This window comes from Manis pentadactyla, chromosome 1, assembly GCF_030020395.1.
Source record: "Manis pentadactyla isolate mManPen7 chromosome 1, mManPen7.hap1, whole genome shotgun sequence".
NCBI lineage: Eukaryota > Metazoa > Chordata > Mammalia > Pholidota > Manidae > Manis > Manis pentadactyla.
Genome location: NC_080019.1, coordinates 155,389,118 through 155,407,100, shown reverse-complemented (window position 1 = coordinate 155,407,100; position 17,983 = coordinate 155,389,118). Strand labels below are relative to the sequence as shown.

General features: G+C 36.9%; 1 protein-coding gene across 1 annotated transcript in view; it reads right to left on the bottom strand.

Moving 5' to 3' along the window:
• The window catches only part of ARL6 (ADP ribosylation factor like GTPase 6), a 47,528-nt gene extending 30,668 nt beyond the window's left edge, over positions 1–16,860 (bottom strand). Inside the window, exons 1-5 of the mRNA XM_036916569.2 lie at positions 15,737–16,860; positions 12,608–12,757; positions 5,490–5,551; positions 5,008–5,076; positions 2,387–2,481 (exon numbers count right to left, since the gene is read on the bottom strand). Of these exons, the coding sequence (XP_036772464.1) occupies positions 2,387–2,481; positions 5,008–5,076; positions 5,490–5,551; positions 12,608–12,730 (349 nt within the window). The 5' untranslated portion in view covers positions 12,731–12,757; positions 15,737–16,860. The remainder of the gene's footprint in view (positions 1–2,386; positions 2,482–5,007; positions 5,077–5,489; positions 5,552–12,607; positions 12,758–15,736) is intronic.
• Positions 16,861–17,983: the final 1,123 nt, after the last annotated feature.

Sequence of the window (17,983 nt, the reverse complement as noted above, 5' to 3'; positions counted from 1 at the left end):
TTACCGAGTATCATAATTCTTCCAAGTGGTAAAGATACCTCAAGACAAATGCTGGGCATAGAAGCCACAGGGCATAAATATGCAAAGAAGTAAAAAGCTAACTTTTTCAAACAATAAGGCTTCTCTCTCACTTACCAACTTCACATTTCCCTGTATGGCCCCGGAAGATGACTGGTTAGCCAGAGACGGGTAAGATTCCTCAAGGGAGGAACAACCTAAGACAGGCACAGTCGCAGGGGGGCCATCAGGTGAGAAATTGGGGATCAACAGAGGTGAGGCTTAGAACCTCACCCCCCCGTTCTGAGAGAAATCTTCTGCATACGTGGATGTTTTATTGCCCTTGTCTAGCTTGGATTAACACATAGTCTACAGGCACACACCTGATCATCTACATGTGCTCTCTTACAACACTAAACTATGTTTTCTACCTTTATCTTGTATCTACCTACCACTTCAGCATTTTATTAAAAATAATAATAATAAAGAGAGAAATGTGGTATCCACATATAAATCAAGTATAAAAACCAAATGAGTATTCATATTTGAACTGACTGTTTATAGTTCATAATGCATGAGCAAAACCGAAAGTTTCTGTGATGACTGCCCTTGTACTGTTCACTATGTAACTTATTCATTATGTAAGAATTTGTTCTACATGTAAAAACTTGTTTGTTATGCCTCAGAAGATTGGAGACTGACAAAAATTAGGCTTGGGGTGGAATAATGATTGTGCATTGAGCATTGACTCCCCTATACAGAATTTTATTGTCGTTAACAACCATTTGATCAATAAATATGAGAGATGCCCTCACAAAAAAAAAAAAAAAAAAGGACAGACTTCCAATGGTAAAATAAATTAGTAACCGGGATGTAATGTATAGCATAAGGAATATAGTCAAGATATTGTAACAGCCTGGTAGGGTGATAGCTGGAACCTAGAATTATGTATATAAATGTTCTACCACTGTGTTGTACACTTGAAACTCATGTAATGTAATACTGTGTGTCAACTACCCTTCAATAAAAAATAATTATTTAAAAAAATAAAAAATAAAAAAAATAAATAAATAAATACATCAGTGCATAAAGATACTGACAAGGCTTCAGTTAATGAAACCAAGGTTCCCACTGTGTTTAGCAGATTTTGGAGGAACTATTTCATTTTATTGGTCAAAATTACCATGCTTTTTGAGGAGAAAGTAGAAAGATTAACACAAAGGGAATACATAATCAAAAATACATTCTTAACCCAGATAAAAGACAGATAAGTTTTTAAAAGTGAAAAACTGAAAAAGGCTGGTAATTTTCCATCCAAATATCTGAGTAAGCTTGAGGCTATCTAACAAAAATACCAAAGTTACTGTGGTTAAGCAGGAAGATTTGTTAGAAAGCCCCACACTACTTCCATTCCATTTCAAACAAATCTACATTTCTTTTAAACCAGAATCTTTTTCTGAAAGTCCAAGCACAAAGACCATTTTAAATCTTTTGCATGAGTAAGGCTAGAAATAGAGTCCACTATACTTACTGGAGCATTGTTTATACTGTGGGGGAAAAAAAGACTATCAACTGAATAACCAGTGGTACACTCATAGTATGGCATATTAGGCACCATTAAACAGAATAATTACACTTACACAATTTGACTTTTAAGGATGTCCATCATGTAGTATTATTTGAGAATAGATAGATACAGAAGAGTGTACAGAATATGATGCCATTTTAGTATATAACAATGACAGTCCTCATAGCCCCTGACACTATGTATCTTTGGGATCTGTGTGTGTGTGTGTGTGTGTGTGTGTGTGTGTGTGTGTGTGTGTTTGTGTGTGAGAGAGAGAGAGACATATGGTATATATAAAGGTATGAGAGAAAGAATGCCAAATTGTTAATACTGGTATCTTGAAAGAGGGGTAGGGTTTAAAAATAGAAAATATCTGTTTTAAAAGAATTCCCACAAAAAATATGTAAGGCATGCTGTGATTACACATATATTCATACAGAAAAGATGGTAACCAAAATAATTTTAATGAGTGTTGTTGAAATATATGGATTTTCACTTTCTTCCTTTTCATTTTTCTCTCTGCATTTTTTGCTAGTAACACATATTATCTGTGCAATCAGAAAAAAAAGGGCATTTTCATTCAGGGGGGAATAAAGGTCAGCGACCTAGAAAACACCGCAAAAAACTTTGAAATTAAAAAAATATCTGGTGCTATAGGTAAAGACATTATGAATTCTGCATAATTAGTATGCTTTAACATTTTTTAATTTAAATAAAAGATAATTACAGCGTAAAGGACACATTTTGCCAGCACCAAAGAACAAAACATACATAAACAGACCCCAAAGCACAGATATCACAGACTGAAAGGCACAAAAATACCTGGATGATTCAGAAGAGTATCAAGTTCTTCTTTGGCCACAACCATTCTTAATCTATCACTACTATCAATGACAAAAATAATGGCTTGTCCATCTCTGTATAAAATGAAGAATGAAAAAAATTAAAGACAAACTTATACATTTTTCCACGTTTACTTTCTATTTAAATTTCCTAACCTGTGTTAACCTCTTACTGTCCTATGTCCATTTATCTTTACAGGCTTTGGTAAGGTTTCTTATTAGTTTATTTGAGTGATTAATATATTAATTATTAAACATGTTTCATGTAAAATAATTTCATTTGGAGATATGGTAAACTTAATTACCTGTTATTTCATAATTTAAAAAGTAAAACCATAATCCTATTATACAGATACAATCACCATTAATATTCTCATGTAATTTGACTCCTACATTTATATTCACATATGAATACCTAGATCTGTATTTAAATGGAATCCTGTTTCATACCCTGCCTTTTGGATATATATACATACAATTTCATTAATTTTTTTCTCTTGCTGATTTATGCTTATTATGGAATGTTAACTGAAAATGCAGGATAAAAAATTATACATGGTACATAATTTAGAAGGCTCCTTTCTCAATTACGTAAAGTGGTATATATTTTGAAAAACAAGCACCCTCCAAAAAGATTAATAATGATAAGTTTATTAATAGTGAAATTTAACTATATAATAACTAACATTACAGAATCATGTGACAATAAACTTCCTTTATAATCCAAAAATAAATGCTATTAATTGGTTTGGTGCATATTCCACTAACAGTTTTCTTCTCTTTATATATACTAGGCACATATTTTTATTAAGAATGATATTTTCCTTTATATAATTGAGATATGAAAAAAAGTCTTTACAAACAATGCTAAACACACATTCTTTTATGTACCTCTTTGCCCACTAGTCCTAGTCATAAGATACTTTTCAATATGCAAAAATGATGGCTGGAGGGCATGAATATTTTTCATTTTAAGAGATACTGATAAATTACCCCAAAAAAAGATGTTGCTTTCCTGCTGTAAAAGTAGCTTGTTTTGCCAATAGTAGATTAATCTTTTAACCTCTTTCAGTCTAATCAATTAAAATGCACTTGTTCTTTCATAATTAGAGAATTACAAAGATACAAGATATAAATTTACTATTATTGTAGATGTCTCAATAGTAATCATATTCAATTTTCTACCATTTATCTGTAATATTCCTGAATTCATTAACTTCTTCCAAAAAGATTTTGAAGGAAAGAAAATTAAAAATCAGAAAAAAGAATCCTTTTTCTGAAATACTATTGTCTGTGTATTTTGTTCCCAATAAAGTAATTAAAATAAATGTTATTTTAAAAAATAGCTAAAGTAAATATATTTTTTTAAAAATGAATTATTTACCAATGAATTGGAGGAATAAAAAAATCATATACTAAAAACTCAGGTTTCCTAAAAACAACAAAAAAAACCCCCAAAAATCAAAACTCACATTTCCCTAGGGCATTTATTGCAGGATAACAAAAACATGGCACTTTTTCCTTTCCAAACTCAAATCTCAAGCACTATTTTCTCTCTACTCTAGAGGTCTCCTGGGTCTATACAATTTAAATAGGCCTTCAATCTATTCAAGTACTCATTGCAAAGAATATCTGGAATAAATTTTCTTTGGTTCCTATCTGAGGAATACCATGTTTGTTCCCCCATTAGCAGGAAAGATTAATCAGTCAAAACTAAAATCTGGTCTGGCAGTCATCAATGCTAATCCAAAGAAAGAGTTCATAATGCCAACGGGCATTTAGTCAAGGGATACTGTTTATAAATTTCACTTTTGTAAATTTCATATTCCAAAAGTGAGTTATGTTGCTTTTAAATGAAGGAGTCCTAGCAATACTGGAAATAAATGAATTTATTTCAACACCACATACACATCATGAGAGGGTATAACACATAGGATGCTAGTAAATGGAGAGTTGTTAATCTGAAGAAATTAGTGAGCACCTGATTTGAATATGCTGAGAAGTATCTGCAAAGACTTGCTTGTAGGACAAATCAATCAACTGTCAGGTAGTACTGTTATAATAACTAAATTTATTTACTGATCTACATGCCCAGCAATATTCTTGGCCTTGAAGAAATAATCTGAATAAAAAATAATCCCTGCCCTTGAGGAGCACAGTCCCATTAGGGAAGCAGCTATGATACATAACTTTAAGACATAGTAATCACAATGACAGAGATGTGAATGGACTAAGTAGAGGGCGAACACTGGAGACAGAATCACTGGGTGAAACAGTGCAACTTTACAGAGGAGGTGACTTTTGAGTTAGTCCTTAAAGCATAAATATGTTAACTTTAAGTTGCAGAGAAGTAGGGTAGAAAAAGAGCATTAAAAATAAGAGAACAAACAGCACATGCAAAGGTCCATGGTCATGAAGGATCTGAAGCATTTGGGAAATAATGTCAAGTATGACTGTACTTTTTCTAAAATTAGTAAATGTGCTTAAATTATATGAAAACTAAACATTGCAACTCAGCCTATGTGGTCATTTGGATTTCTAATCATTATTTGTTATTAAAATGTAACCATCCAGTTAACCAACATTCACAAACATACTTACTTATAATAGTGTTCCCAGAGATTTCTGTACCTTCCTTGACCGGACATGTCAAATACTGTAAAAGACAAACTACAAAACAAAGCAAAACAAAACCTATCATTACATCATAATCTACTAATTTAAGGTGCAACATTTATTTAAAATTTTACATTATCTGCAAAGAAGCCACCCTTGAATATGCAATGTTTAATTTGGGTCAGTTTTCAAGTACAAGTACCATAAAATGAATTTAGTGAATATAAATAAGATTTTACAAGGAATGACACATAAAAAAAGATATTTTCTTTGCTAGTGAGGTTATCAGAGTTTGTCTAAATTGTAAATACTGAAAACTAATCCAGAGTTAATGGTACAAATATTTTAACACTTGAGGGCTTCTGAAGCAACAAATTACCTTTTCTGAGAGTAGAAGGAATGACTTAGGTAGACCTAATCTCATTTTTTACCTACATCTTAGTCACAAGTATTATAAAATGAATTACCTGGATGATTTGAATTTCTCTATGCTGAATCCTATTGTTGGAACTATATCTTGTGATTGAGCCTTTAAGAGAAAAGACAAAGTTTATAAATTTGCATTACCAAAGATGAATTTTTCTTCAGGTTAAAAATAGCATCTAGATTTTCTAATTCTAAAATTTGTTACTAAGGAGATGATAGGATTAAACAAAATTCATAATTTTTGCAATGAGATCACTGTGTATGAATCCTTTGCAGAAGTTTAAGGTTTACTACTTGCGAATCTGCATAACATGTATTTCCACATTTTGTGGCTTGCTTCAAGTTACCATGGACTTAAAGTGGTTTGATAAGTCACCCCGAGTTCATATATAGAACTTTCAATACATATTTATTAACTTGATTTATGCTACAAGGGAGGGACTCTTCTCATGTGTAGATGGTGAATACACATGGTCCTGCTTTCATGAAGCTTATAAACTAGAGGAGGTAAACACCAATAAACAACTAAGTTACAAATGCATACAATTTTGGCAGCGGTAAGTGCAGTGCAAGGTGACTGGGGGTTGGGGGCAACAGGCAGTGGGGTGGGTATGGGGCATGCAATAAGGGTGCTCTGGAAAAGCCTCTCTGAGGAGGTGATATGTGACCCAGGTGTAAGCATCAAGAAAGGGAGAAGCTCTGACAGGATCTTGGCAAAGAACAACCCCAGTCAAAGGAATTAGCCAACATAAAGACCCCAAGGTAGGAAGGAACCTGCTCCTCAGGAAGCCCCTCAGGAAAAGCAGGTGGCCTATACTGCTGAAGAGTAAGGAGTAAGACAAAGAGTTGTATTCAACAAAGTAGAAGAGGGTAGGTCCTTGAAGGCCATAGCGGGGAGTTCTATGTGGAGAAGAGATTGCAAGGGGGCAAGGGTAGCAGGGACACCTGCTGCCACAGCCCACAGGAAGTAAATGCCTTCCACTAACAACTTAACTCATCTGACGTCTCCTTACATTTCCACCATAAAAACTGTTTCTCCTTTTTGAAAAAGATTCACCCACTTTCTGATCCAGATGCCTCCAGCTACTCTTGACTCCTCCATTTTTTACATTCTCTATATAACCATTCTCTAAGCTTTACTGGCTCTCTCTAGCTAACTTAATTCAGGCCTTTGTCATTTCTTCCTTTGAATTACTACAATAGCCTTCTAATTACTCCTAATTGCTAATATGCTACCTTAAATAAGTTACTCAACTTTTCTAAGTCTTAATTTTCTCAAATGTGAAATGTATTATTAATTTAACTCATGAAGTTATCATAAGAATTAAATGAGTTAATAGATGAAAAATACTCAGTATAGTGTCTGGTCCACAGAAAATTCTCATGGAATGTTTGCTGCTATTATAGTTATAATCTCACTGATTTTAGTTTCATCCCCAATGTTCTCCATACAGCCACAAGCAGAACTTCAAAAAAACCCCTTTGATTTATCTCATTGCTTTTATGTGAAAGCAGTAGAGGGGAAATTGTTGCTTCATATCATGATGCTCATTTAAACTCAAATGGAGAGGCAGTTGCAGGAGCTTGGTCCCCTTAATACGCAAGTGAAAAGGCCTCCCCAGAGCTGCCCTGGTTTTGCTTTTCTGAAGTTTGTTTATTCAGCTTTTCCTTCCATCCTATGAGCTCCCAGTATTCTTCCAAAATATCTTTTCTTTTTGTTTATGTTAGACAGAATATATTTCCTGCTATTCATATTTCTGCCTCATACCTTAGGATTCCTTCATAAGACAACAAACCTTGGAATAAAGAGCTTCCTAATTTTTGTTGTTCCAAACCTCACTGTTTTGATTTTAAGTGTTCTCATGTGCCAATCATGTGATAAAATCATCAGCTATTATTATTAGGAAAAACACACCAATAATAAGGAGGAATAAAAAACAAGTGAGGAAGTTAAAAGTTTAAAGAAATCTCAGAAAATATACCTCAAAATAGTAGCCTTGCCTTCACTGAATCCTAATTAGAACATTGGTTTAGCCTCTCCACAATCACTCAGCTTCTTCACAAACTTGTTTTGCTTACAGAGAAGTTCCCCTTTACTTGCTATTTTACTGAATAGGGATAAAATTAATCAACTTTCTTTTCCTTACTTTTAAACTTCTCTTCCCCTTACTTTTAAAGTTCCAATGAAAGATAACTAGAATGAAGAAATTCTACAAATTAATCAGGATAGAGCAAGATATGTGAGCTGGTGCTTCCAGATACAAGTAGGGTTAATTTTTCTTCAAATATTTCCAAAATTTTTTTCCACATTTCCTGATACAGCATTGAAGATTTTTACTATTCATTTAATTAATTAAAAATAATGTTTCTAAGAGAAGATGTAAGCTCACAAGAGATTCTCCTTGGGTTCAAAGGTAGGGAAGAAACAAGTGTTATATCTGTAACTGCATAACAGGTTTTGGGGCCTTTAAGAAGTCCCATTTCAAGTGACATCCGGGCTATTATCACCAAAAAAACAAAAATGAAAACAAGACGAAAAAACCCACAAGTACTTAACTCTGCTCTCAGGATCTGATTTAATTGTCCTGAGGAAGTAGGATAGCTGCCTAAAGATTCAGACTCATGAAGTAGTATCAGAAATGTTCCACTTAAAACAGCCCTGGAGCTAGTCTAGGCTAGTTCCGTATTAGGGATGTTGGAAAGCAATGAAAGATTAATTAAAAAGGCTTAGTTATCTGCTGTGCACCCAGGTTTTCCTGGGTGCTCGCCCTGACTAACGCAGTTAGGAAGGGTCAGAAGATCTTTCGATCTTTCACAAGACCAGGATGAAATGGGAATATTAAAATATTTCAAGATGACAGACTGAGTACATGCTGTCTCCTTCCCCTTCTGCCCTAAATCCCTAGAAATGACTGAAGCATGAAAAATTATATAACTAGGTTAAAATATAAGAGCAAGTGTCTTCAGAAGACCAACACTCTTTAGGGAATAAAACTGTTCCCACCCGTATCAAAGAAGCTTATTCCTATGGTGTTAAAAAGAAAGACACAGGCTCAACATGGTGTCACTTCTGCTAGGTCAAGTCACCAAATTAGGTCCTGATACTTAAATCAATTACAACTTTAACATCCCCCAGAAACTAGCCAGTCAGGAATTTTCTGGTCAGCATCATCAATAAAGATAATCTGTCACATGAACCTCCTCCATCTTCCCTAAAAGAGGATGGGATCACCTGCATTCTAAGTGTAGATATAATAAGGGGAGGGAGTGTGTTCCTGGAGCTGGGTGAATAAACCGGTGTGACCAAAATCAGCCTAAGGAAAGGCTAGACTGGGAGAAACCCGTTTACTGCTCACGATGAGGCCCGGCTCTGTTCTTCCCCTCTGGTTGCTGCTGATTCACCTCCCAAGCCAGGAGTGGGCCTACTTTCCCACCAGCCCCTTCCAGGAGGAACTCCAGGGGCGCATGCTTAGTGACTGACAGGCACCAGACCAATTACATACCAGGAACAGAGGGGAGGAGAGAACAACTGTCCTCTCCCCACCCGTTGGTCCCAGAGGCTGTGGGGAGAAATACCTCTTGATATATAAATGGACTAGGACAGGTGGGGGATTCTGGAAATACTGCAATTTAACCCTATCTAAGACCTTCTGCTCTTACTCCTAAGAGAAAGTGACCTTGCCTGAAACAATCCCTTCTTTTCTTTTGGCTAATAACTTTCCCCCCACCTTTCTGTCTATAAAATCCTTCCATTTTGTACAGTTCCTTGGAGCATCTCTCTACTAGCTAGAGGGGATGCTGCTCCATTCATGAGTTATTTAATGAAGCCAATTAGATTGTCAAATTTACTTAGATGAATTTTGTTTATTAACAGATAATAATCATGTCTTGGGATAGAAGATCATTATATTTTTGGGGATGATGGAAAAAGAGATTGTTATATCTATTTTGTTCTTTGAGTATTATTTCTACCAATTTCAGTATAGTAGTCACTGGGGGGCTGGTCCATTTGGGGCTATTATCTGTGGCTCTGGTTTCAATCAATTTGTACTTGAGACAAAATAAACAAAACTTTTAAGCATATTCCTTGATGTGGAGAAAAATGGAAAAAAAGAAACATCTCCTATAGGCTAGTTCCTTACTTAAAGACACTCCCTTATAATCTTGCTCATATTGCTTTACTTTCAAGAGTGCAGGACACCAGTCAGAATCTCTTAAGCATCAGCCCAAGCTGATTTGCTGATAACTGATCCACAGTATTGCTTACAGATTGTGATATAATGATTTATAATTATATATTTGGTTACTCAGATGACCAAAATGTATTTCTCAGATATATTTGATCTTCACCTGATGTTCCATAAAGGTGTTTCAGAGCCAAAAAGGTGAAATGGGTGTCTTGTTATGCTAATGCAGACTTTTGGATCCCATGGTGGACAAGTACCAGTTGCCAGAGGGACCAACCATGGCATTAGAGGGTGGAAACTTTCAGCCCCAGCCCCCAACCCCAGGAGGTGGGAGGGCACAGGGGCTGGGCTGAATCAGCCAATGGCCAATGCCTTAGTCGATCATGACTATGCAATGTGCAATGAAGCCCTCAAAAAAACTGGAAGAACAGTGTTTTTCCCCCTTCTTTTTACATTCTGCTTCTCTGTCAGAGATATACTGCTTCCACATGCCACCCAGCCAGGCCCCAAGCTCCACAAGGACAGAAGCTCCTTTATTTGGGACCTTGCCCTGTATATCTCTTGATCTGGCTGTTACTCTTTATTAAACTGGTAAACATGTTTTCCTGAATTCTGTGAGCCTCTCTAGCAAATTAATTGAACCTAATGGGGAGGTAGTGGGAACCACCAATCTGTAGCTGGTTAGTTAGAAGTACAAGGAATAGCCTGAGACTTGCAACTGGCATCTGGAGTCAGGTATGTGGTTTGGAGAGTGTGGGGGGTGTGGAGGGGCAGTCTTGTAGGACAGAACCCTTAACCTGGGGAACCTGGTGCTGTCTCCCAGGCAGATAGTATCAGAATTGAGCTGAATTCTCAGACACCTACTGGTGTGCAAGAATTGCTTGGTCTTATGTAACTGGGAAACTTGCTCCCCCACCTCCACACACTGGAAATGGGTCTGGGAATCCTCAAGGCACAGACCAGGCAGTGGTCTTTTACCACAGATCCACTCTCTAAATTCAATTCTGGACCCTATCCAACTGGGTAAGATACAAGGACTGATAGAGAAATTTCTTACAATCTAGGTCAGGAGACAGACTCCAGTGTATGTGGGCTTTTTAACTTGTTCGTTTCCTTATTGGGAAGATTCTGTTTTTCTATGTTTCCATATAAAGAAAACTCCATTATTAAAATGACACTCCTAGTTTCTCTTATCTCCCCTCTCCCAATCTATTTCTCTCCATGGGAACAAATGACTTCTTTGACTGCTCAGTTTGTGAAATGAAACTGAGCACCCTTGGTTCTGCCTCTCTTGTTCTCACTTGGGAGCCACAGGCTTACCACAAGCGCACATTCTCATCTGTCTCCGATGTTCAGTAATCTAGAAGAGTGCCATCTCTCCCTGAGGAGGAGAGCTTAAAATTTTGGGAGGCTAATCTCAATTCAAGAGTGTTAGCATGTCCTCTGGCCAGTCTAAACCTTACCCTCCAAAAATCAACCTTTTAATGAAGCTGATATATATATATATATATTTTCTCTCTGCCTCACTTCAGCACGTATACCTCAGCTGATTTCCAGCCCCTCAAAACACCTGGATTACCTTTCAAATCCATTTTCAGCTTCTTATGAAGGCTGCGTCAAACGAACTTCTGCCTGAAACTACACCAGCAGTTTGTTGTTTTTACATGGAAAACTCATCCATGTAGAAGGGACTAATGACAGGACGAAAAGAAACAACGGCATTTTTATAATTCCAAAGGAATCTCCGACTAAGTACAAGTAAAGCTGAAGCTGTTGCAAAAGAAAATGGAGCAGTAGGGCTTCTCACTGAAGCCCTAAACCTGAAACAGCCTGAAACAGTTTGGAGGCAATAAAATCCACCTTTAATTACCATTTACAGGAGCAAAGTTTCCCATTCTCCAGCCATTACGTCATTGAAGTACCAGTTTCCTAATTCTTGCCCTATCTATATGCAATCTGTATTTTTTACTCAAATTTTTCTTTAACTGATTAAGGTTTTTACTTTAAGAAATCTATTTACAACTGTAAATGTTAGTTTTCTACCCAGTATTTATTCTCCCCTTCTTCCATACTTACAGAGCCTCTATTATTTTTGGAAGCAGGAATATGCTCCACTTAAAAAAAAAATCCAGCCTCACTTGCAGATAGAGAGGTAGCCAATAGTGTATAAATATATGTTATTAGTTGAAGCTTCTGTAAGCTCTTTAAAAAGGGATTATTTAGCAAGAAGACTTATTCCTTTTCCCTGTTATTTTCTTCTCCCTGTGCCTTAGACTATATAGTTCACCAAGGTCACCTCGTAAAGACCCTGGGGATGAAATGAGGCACCAAGGGCAGCATTGCGGATGGGAGATGCCTAGATCTCTCACCACCACGGAGTCGCCATACTAGCCCTGAACTACCTCCTCGGGATTTCTTTAGGTGACAGAAAAAGAAGGCTCTGTCTTATTTAACTACACCGTTTTGTTGGTTTTCTTTATATATAATTTACCATGTGTTGAATGTGTTAGCTTTATATATTTTTCAGTTATTAAAATAGTATGCTCATATACTTGTTATTTAAATGACTTAAAGCCATCTTGCTTATTACTACTGATATGTACACCACACTCTTGGAGAACTAATTAGCCACAGAACCTATAGAAATGATCCATCTTTCCCTTCCTTTTGCTCCTCATATATAAAGAGGGAGCCAAAAAGAGGGCAATGCTACCTGAAAGTACACTTGACATATCTGTGAAGATCTTTTGAAAAAGAAAAATGCATTTAGGAAAGATTCCAGCTTAAATAATGATCTGCCTGTATATACCTGTATAAAATACCCTGCAAAAGATGGTAAATGATACTTACCACTTTCAGGTACTACGTTAACTAGATTTCATAACGTGATTCAATGAAGTTATAATGGCAAACAAAATAATTCTGCATGTTAACTTTCTCTAGCACAAAAAATACATCTAAGAGGTACTTACATTTGAGGGTTTAAGTTTGTTAATGATTGTTGTTTTGCCACTATTATCCAGGCCAAGGCACAAAACATGAACTTCCTTCTTCTTCAAGCCAAGCAAGCCTGAAAGTCTGTCTAGCAATCCCATAATGTGACTCAAGTATTTACAAACCAGCTGCAAGTCAGGGAAAGAAAAAAAAAAAAAAAGATATACCTACAGGCACCTCAAGTATGGAAAATATGAGCGTGCAGATAAAACAATCGAGTAATTTAAAGACACAATGAAGAAGACCATGTCAATGTAGCTTTGTATTAGTAAACAAACTTTAAGCTGATTACCAGAAAGGAGCCTTAACTGAAATGCAGATTGGCAGCTTATAAACCCCAGCAGTGTGGAATAATGCCCTTGAAGTAAGCGTACATTTCTCATTGTAATTTATAATATTTAAGAAAAAGTGGCTAAATTCAGTATCATATGGAGTCTGCCATTTGTGATACTTGAAAACACCTGCAGCCTTTTCTGGAAACTGGAACAATAAATGGGCAATGACGCTGAAGCTTACAAAGTAGAAGGCAGACCAGAAAAGCAGAAAACTGAGCTACATCATTTGAGCTACTGGCTAACTCTTTTTCTGAAGCCAGCCCTACTGTTGTATTTTGCAATTATATGAAGTAATAAACATAAAATTTACTTTTTTTTTGTTTCCTTGATTACATCCAGTTTAGGCTGCATTTTCTATTAGCAGAAACATAGAATCCTAACTGATATCTTAATTTTCCCTTAGTCTTTACATATTTCTTTGTTAAGGGATTTGGGATTTCTTCCCAAATCCATTTTGAAAGAAAGTTATGTATAAGACACACACATACACAATTTGAATGAATCTTAATATCTGTTTTCTTAAAGTGTAACTTGTTTGAAGTATCCTGTTAGGTATTCCTTTGAAAGAACTTTAGCTAGTATAGAATAAGGAAATAAATATTGATCTTTGATTTTAATCTAGTTTTCTCAAATACTCTGAAAATTCCTTAACCTGTGCCTGAAGTGCTCATTATTTGTTTACCAAATATTTCTTTGGAAAAATAAGCATTCCAAAGAAAACTTAAAAGAACCATCAGCGATCCAAATATAGAAGTATTCTGAAGTAAAAATTGGTGAAATATTGCTTGCTGTGAGGTAACTTTATGGCTATTCAATGTCCTTCTAAGGTATTGTTAAATTTAGATTTCAGGTTCCCAAATGAAGCTTTCAAAAACAGTTCCTTTGGGTCTACAGCCCCCCAAAACATTATTAGTGGTGGGAGAAGAGAGATATTTTTTGCCAGCTCCCAAGTTCTGTGGAGACTGCTCCACCATTAGCAGTAATACACCTGTGTTCTAAATAGTCCCTGTTACTCTCCAAGCCCTCATTTTCAAACTTCTCTAAATACTCACTTCATTTCATTGATTTACTCTCATCTCCACCCAACATTCCAGAAGCCTGTCATCTTACAGCTCTTTCAGTATTTTTCATCCCACACCATCCCAGCCAAGGCCAGACCTTGAAGGCTGCAGCAACTTAAACAGTAGGAGGCCTCCAAGACAACTACATCTGAAAGGATGCTGCAAGGTTGATTTTGCAAAGGCCCTTTGGGAAATCATTATGCATATAAATTTCAAAGCTGAATTCAGTCATGTGCATAAAAGATGCAGTGCCCTACCCAAGCATGATTCCTATAACAGCCACAGTTGTTTTACTCAAGGGATGGCTGGATCTCAGGTATGCCATTTGTGCTACTTGAAAGGACTTTTCTCCTTGTGTCAGAGAGCCACATCCCACTCAATATACTCCTTTAAATATCAGCTTAAAAGTGGGAATCTACTTTAAGTGAGCCTTCTGATACCATGAAACAATTCAGACAAACCATTTTAATTCACAGTACTTTTATATTGTATTAAACAGACTGATATAAAGGCTTATATCTTGTTTTCCATTTTCCATACAATTTTGAACAGAATTTTAAAAATATGACCACTTGTCATATCCTCCTCTGGGCACCTACTATAAAGCATCAGGTGTCAAGAGCTTGATACTTGTTCATTTTTCATAAACCTTGGATTGTGATTTCCTGTCCTTTTTTCATGTCCTTTATCAAATACCTAATGATTGTTATCAAAGACCTACTATTTAAAAGAGAAGTTAGTTGTCTCAAAAGATGTAATTACATTTATTGAAGTTGCTTTATAAATGACTCATATGGTCTAACATATACTTCTACTTATGAGTAATTAATACACTTCTGTAAGTTTACTTTTTTCATGCATGAAAGAAGGAAACAGAAAATAACAATTCATGCCACTCAACATTTATTTAACACATCTTAAATGTACAGTGAAGCACAATTAAAATTTTCTGTAGCTCCCTACTCCTATAAACCATGATATTCTACCCTGGCTGCACACTGGAATTAGCTATTGGATTAATATATCTGAAGATGAGATCAGGGCATCTGTGTTTTAAAAAGCTACATAGTGTTTCTAACGTACAGTAACTATTGAGAATTACTGGCATTCAGAATAAAGTCCAGACTGTCATGTGTGTAGCTTTTAAAGTTGTTCACAATCTGGCACCAATCTACCTTTGCAGTTTCTTGTCTTATTGTTTTCCTCTCTGCACACTAGCCAATCAAATTCTCTCAGCCGTTATCTGAGAAACTGCTTTCTAAATTATTATTTGTAGCCAGAAAAGTCCTGAAGAATTAGAATGTTGGCCCTAAGTTAAGTGCTTGGAGGTAAGCTGCAGAGAGGTAGTGGTAGGGCAAGAATACACCATAAATGGTAATTCGTCAATTTAAAAGTGTTTCTAGAGTGAATTATAGCAAACTTTAAATGGCTTTCAGCTTTTGATGATGAAATTTCAATTTTAATTCCCACACACCAAATAAAAACGCCCAAATTAGGCAGCGTTAAAATCAACCAATCAAAAATTCACCCAAACCGGTTCAATTAGTTTTCTCGGGTTCCTAGTAATCAGCGCATAAGCCAACTCCTACTTTTCCACCTCTCACACATAAGAAACAACTCTACGAAGTGCAAACATGGGAAACAACAATTCTAACACGCGGCGGGGTGGTGATTGGGGCCGCCGGCCACAAAAATTAGCGTTAGGAGATACCTAGTCTTTGAGGTTAGTTCTGCAGGCCTAGGAGCTGGTGAGGAAGAGCAACGGACGCACTCGCTCGCGTTCGTCTCTGGGATGGGAATCTGGTGCTGGCGTCTCTCAGCCTTCCTCTCTATGCATCCATAGGAAGGATCCCTGGTCCGGAGTAAAGCCGCCTCTACAAGTTGGGTGAACTGGTAGCCTGGGTGTCAGCCGGAGCATCAGTGGCTGGGCACTCTCCTTGCGCGTGGCGTTCCCCTGGCAACCGGACGTTCTTCCGTTCCCGAAGCCACGCCTCCTCCAAGTCGACCGCTTTGCTCAAGATACTGAAGCGCTCCCGAAACTGCCGTAGATACAGCGATGCATTTCAAAGGTGTGAACACGATGGCAGTTGAACTGACGCCTTCCAGCGAGGAGCCGAGCAGTCCCCGCTGGAGCATGCTGGGAGCTATACACGCGCACAGCCTGCTGGGAAGCGTTTGGCGTCCGCGTTTCCTGCCGGGGTTTCTTTCCGCCCTGGTGACCCCCGCCTTTCGGGAATGTCAGCTCCCAAGGGTGGGTGCTGAAGTGTGGCGCCTAGCGCACTGAGGATTGTCTGCGTCTTTACCTGTCACGGGCGCGGCGTGGTAACAACGACTGCAGGCCCCGCTGTGCCTCTGGGCAAGATGTGCGCCGGCGTTGCCCTGCTGCCCCTCGCGCCGATCCTCTTCCGGGGTCTGACAGGTCTTAGACCCTGAGTCCTGGAGGAGGAAAGCTGTTGATGTAGGTTGAGAGGAGATAGACTAGCGTAAAAAGTCGGAAGCATCATTCAGCAAAGGAAGTATGCTTGTACCCTGGTTTCTTAGCTGTCTGATCTGAAGAGATTTCCAGGAACCATAATCTGTGATGAGATTACTGTCCCCAGATCAGATTGGCAGGTGGCCAGGAAATTAATTAATAGTCTGAATGCTTACTTTTAGCCACCTTAAATTGAACTGGAATTTATAGTAACAAATTGATATACCAATTGAAATTGTTTAAATATACACATTTCTCCACATTTTTATTACTATGCTTTACAGAGGACAGAATACACAGTGATTTTAAACATCTAGGAATTTTTTGTCAACCTTTCAATTTGCCTGGCTCCACCAACCATACACACACACATCCATGATGGCTTTCATAGTTTAAATGTTCTTCGAAGAGATTTCATCTCTCATTTTCTTGTTGGTCCTGAGCATGAGATCAGCCCTGTTAAATGCACTAGGAGGGTGAAAAAAGAAACTAGAAAATTATATAAAAGTCATGGGGGTGGGGGAGTCTACGTGAATGATTACGGATTGCTTTTTCTTTTGCTATTTTTACAAATTTTTAAATGTGGTTTTTATAATGAAAAACGTGTGGTTCTGGGCTAGTGGCTGTTGAAAAGCAAAAACTAACAAAACAAAAAACAGAAGCCTTATAGTTGCATATCCGAAAGTACTGAGTCACTAAGGTCCTGTAAAAATGGAGTATGAATATATATTCTTCCTTATTAGGGGGCCTTCAGCCAATTAATCCTTCTCTATGCTTCAGCTTCCTTACCTTCAAATAGATACTATTTATCTCATTTGGTGGTTTTGAGGATTAAACAGATAACAGAATATGTTTGGCACATAATAGGTGTTCAGTAAATTTCATGTCTTTGTCCTGAAATTTTTATGGTATGGATAAGATTTGACCCAATTCCTAATTGTGGTGGTTAACTTCTGACTCTAAATGCATTTTCAGGGAGGTAATGATTACTTTTTTGTGTGTCTGGGTGTTGTGATTCATTTTGATGAGGTGGAAGACATTTTTTTAAACTTAGAAATAAGCAGAATCTTGTTTCAGAAAACTCTAGTGGACAGATTTAATGTTTCCAGTTTGGTGTTATTTTCTGCCCCTAGGTTGAGTTTTATTTTTGTTTAATACAAAACATCTGGTAAAAATAAAATATAATGGGGAGCTAAGATGTCCAACTTTTCAGTAAATTTAAGCAGATACATATTGTTTTTACAAAAAAAAGTTAGGTATGTAGTTATTTTAGATAAGTATAGTTAATACGATCGCTAATTATTACATATGGAATAGTGCTCATGAAACACATAATCTACTCAGTCATCCAGAAAATGCCAGTTTTGAGAATATCAACCTTAAAAATATGTAAATATTTCATGAGGTGAATCTGCTGTTTTGGTGCTTTGCCAGCTGAAACTCTTCTGCAGAGTACACTCAGGCTCATTGCAGAAAATTATACCA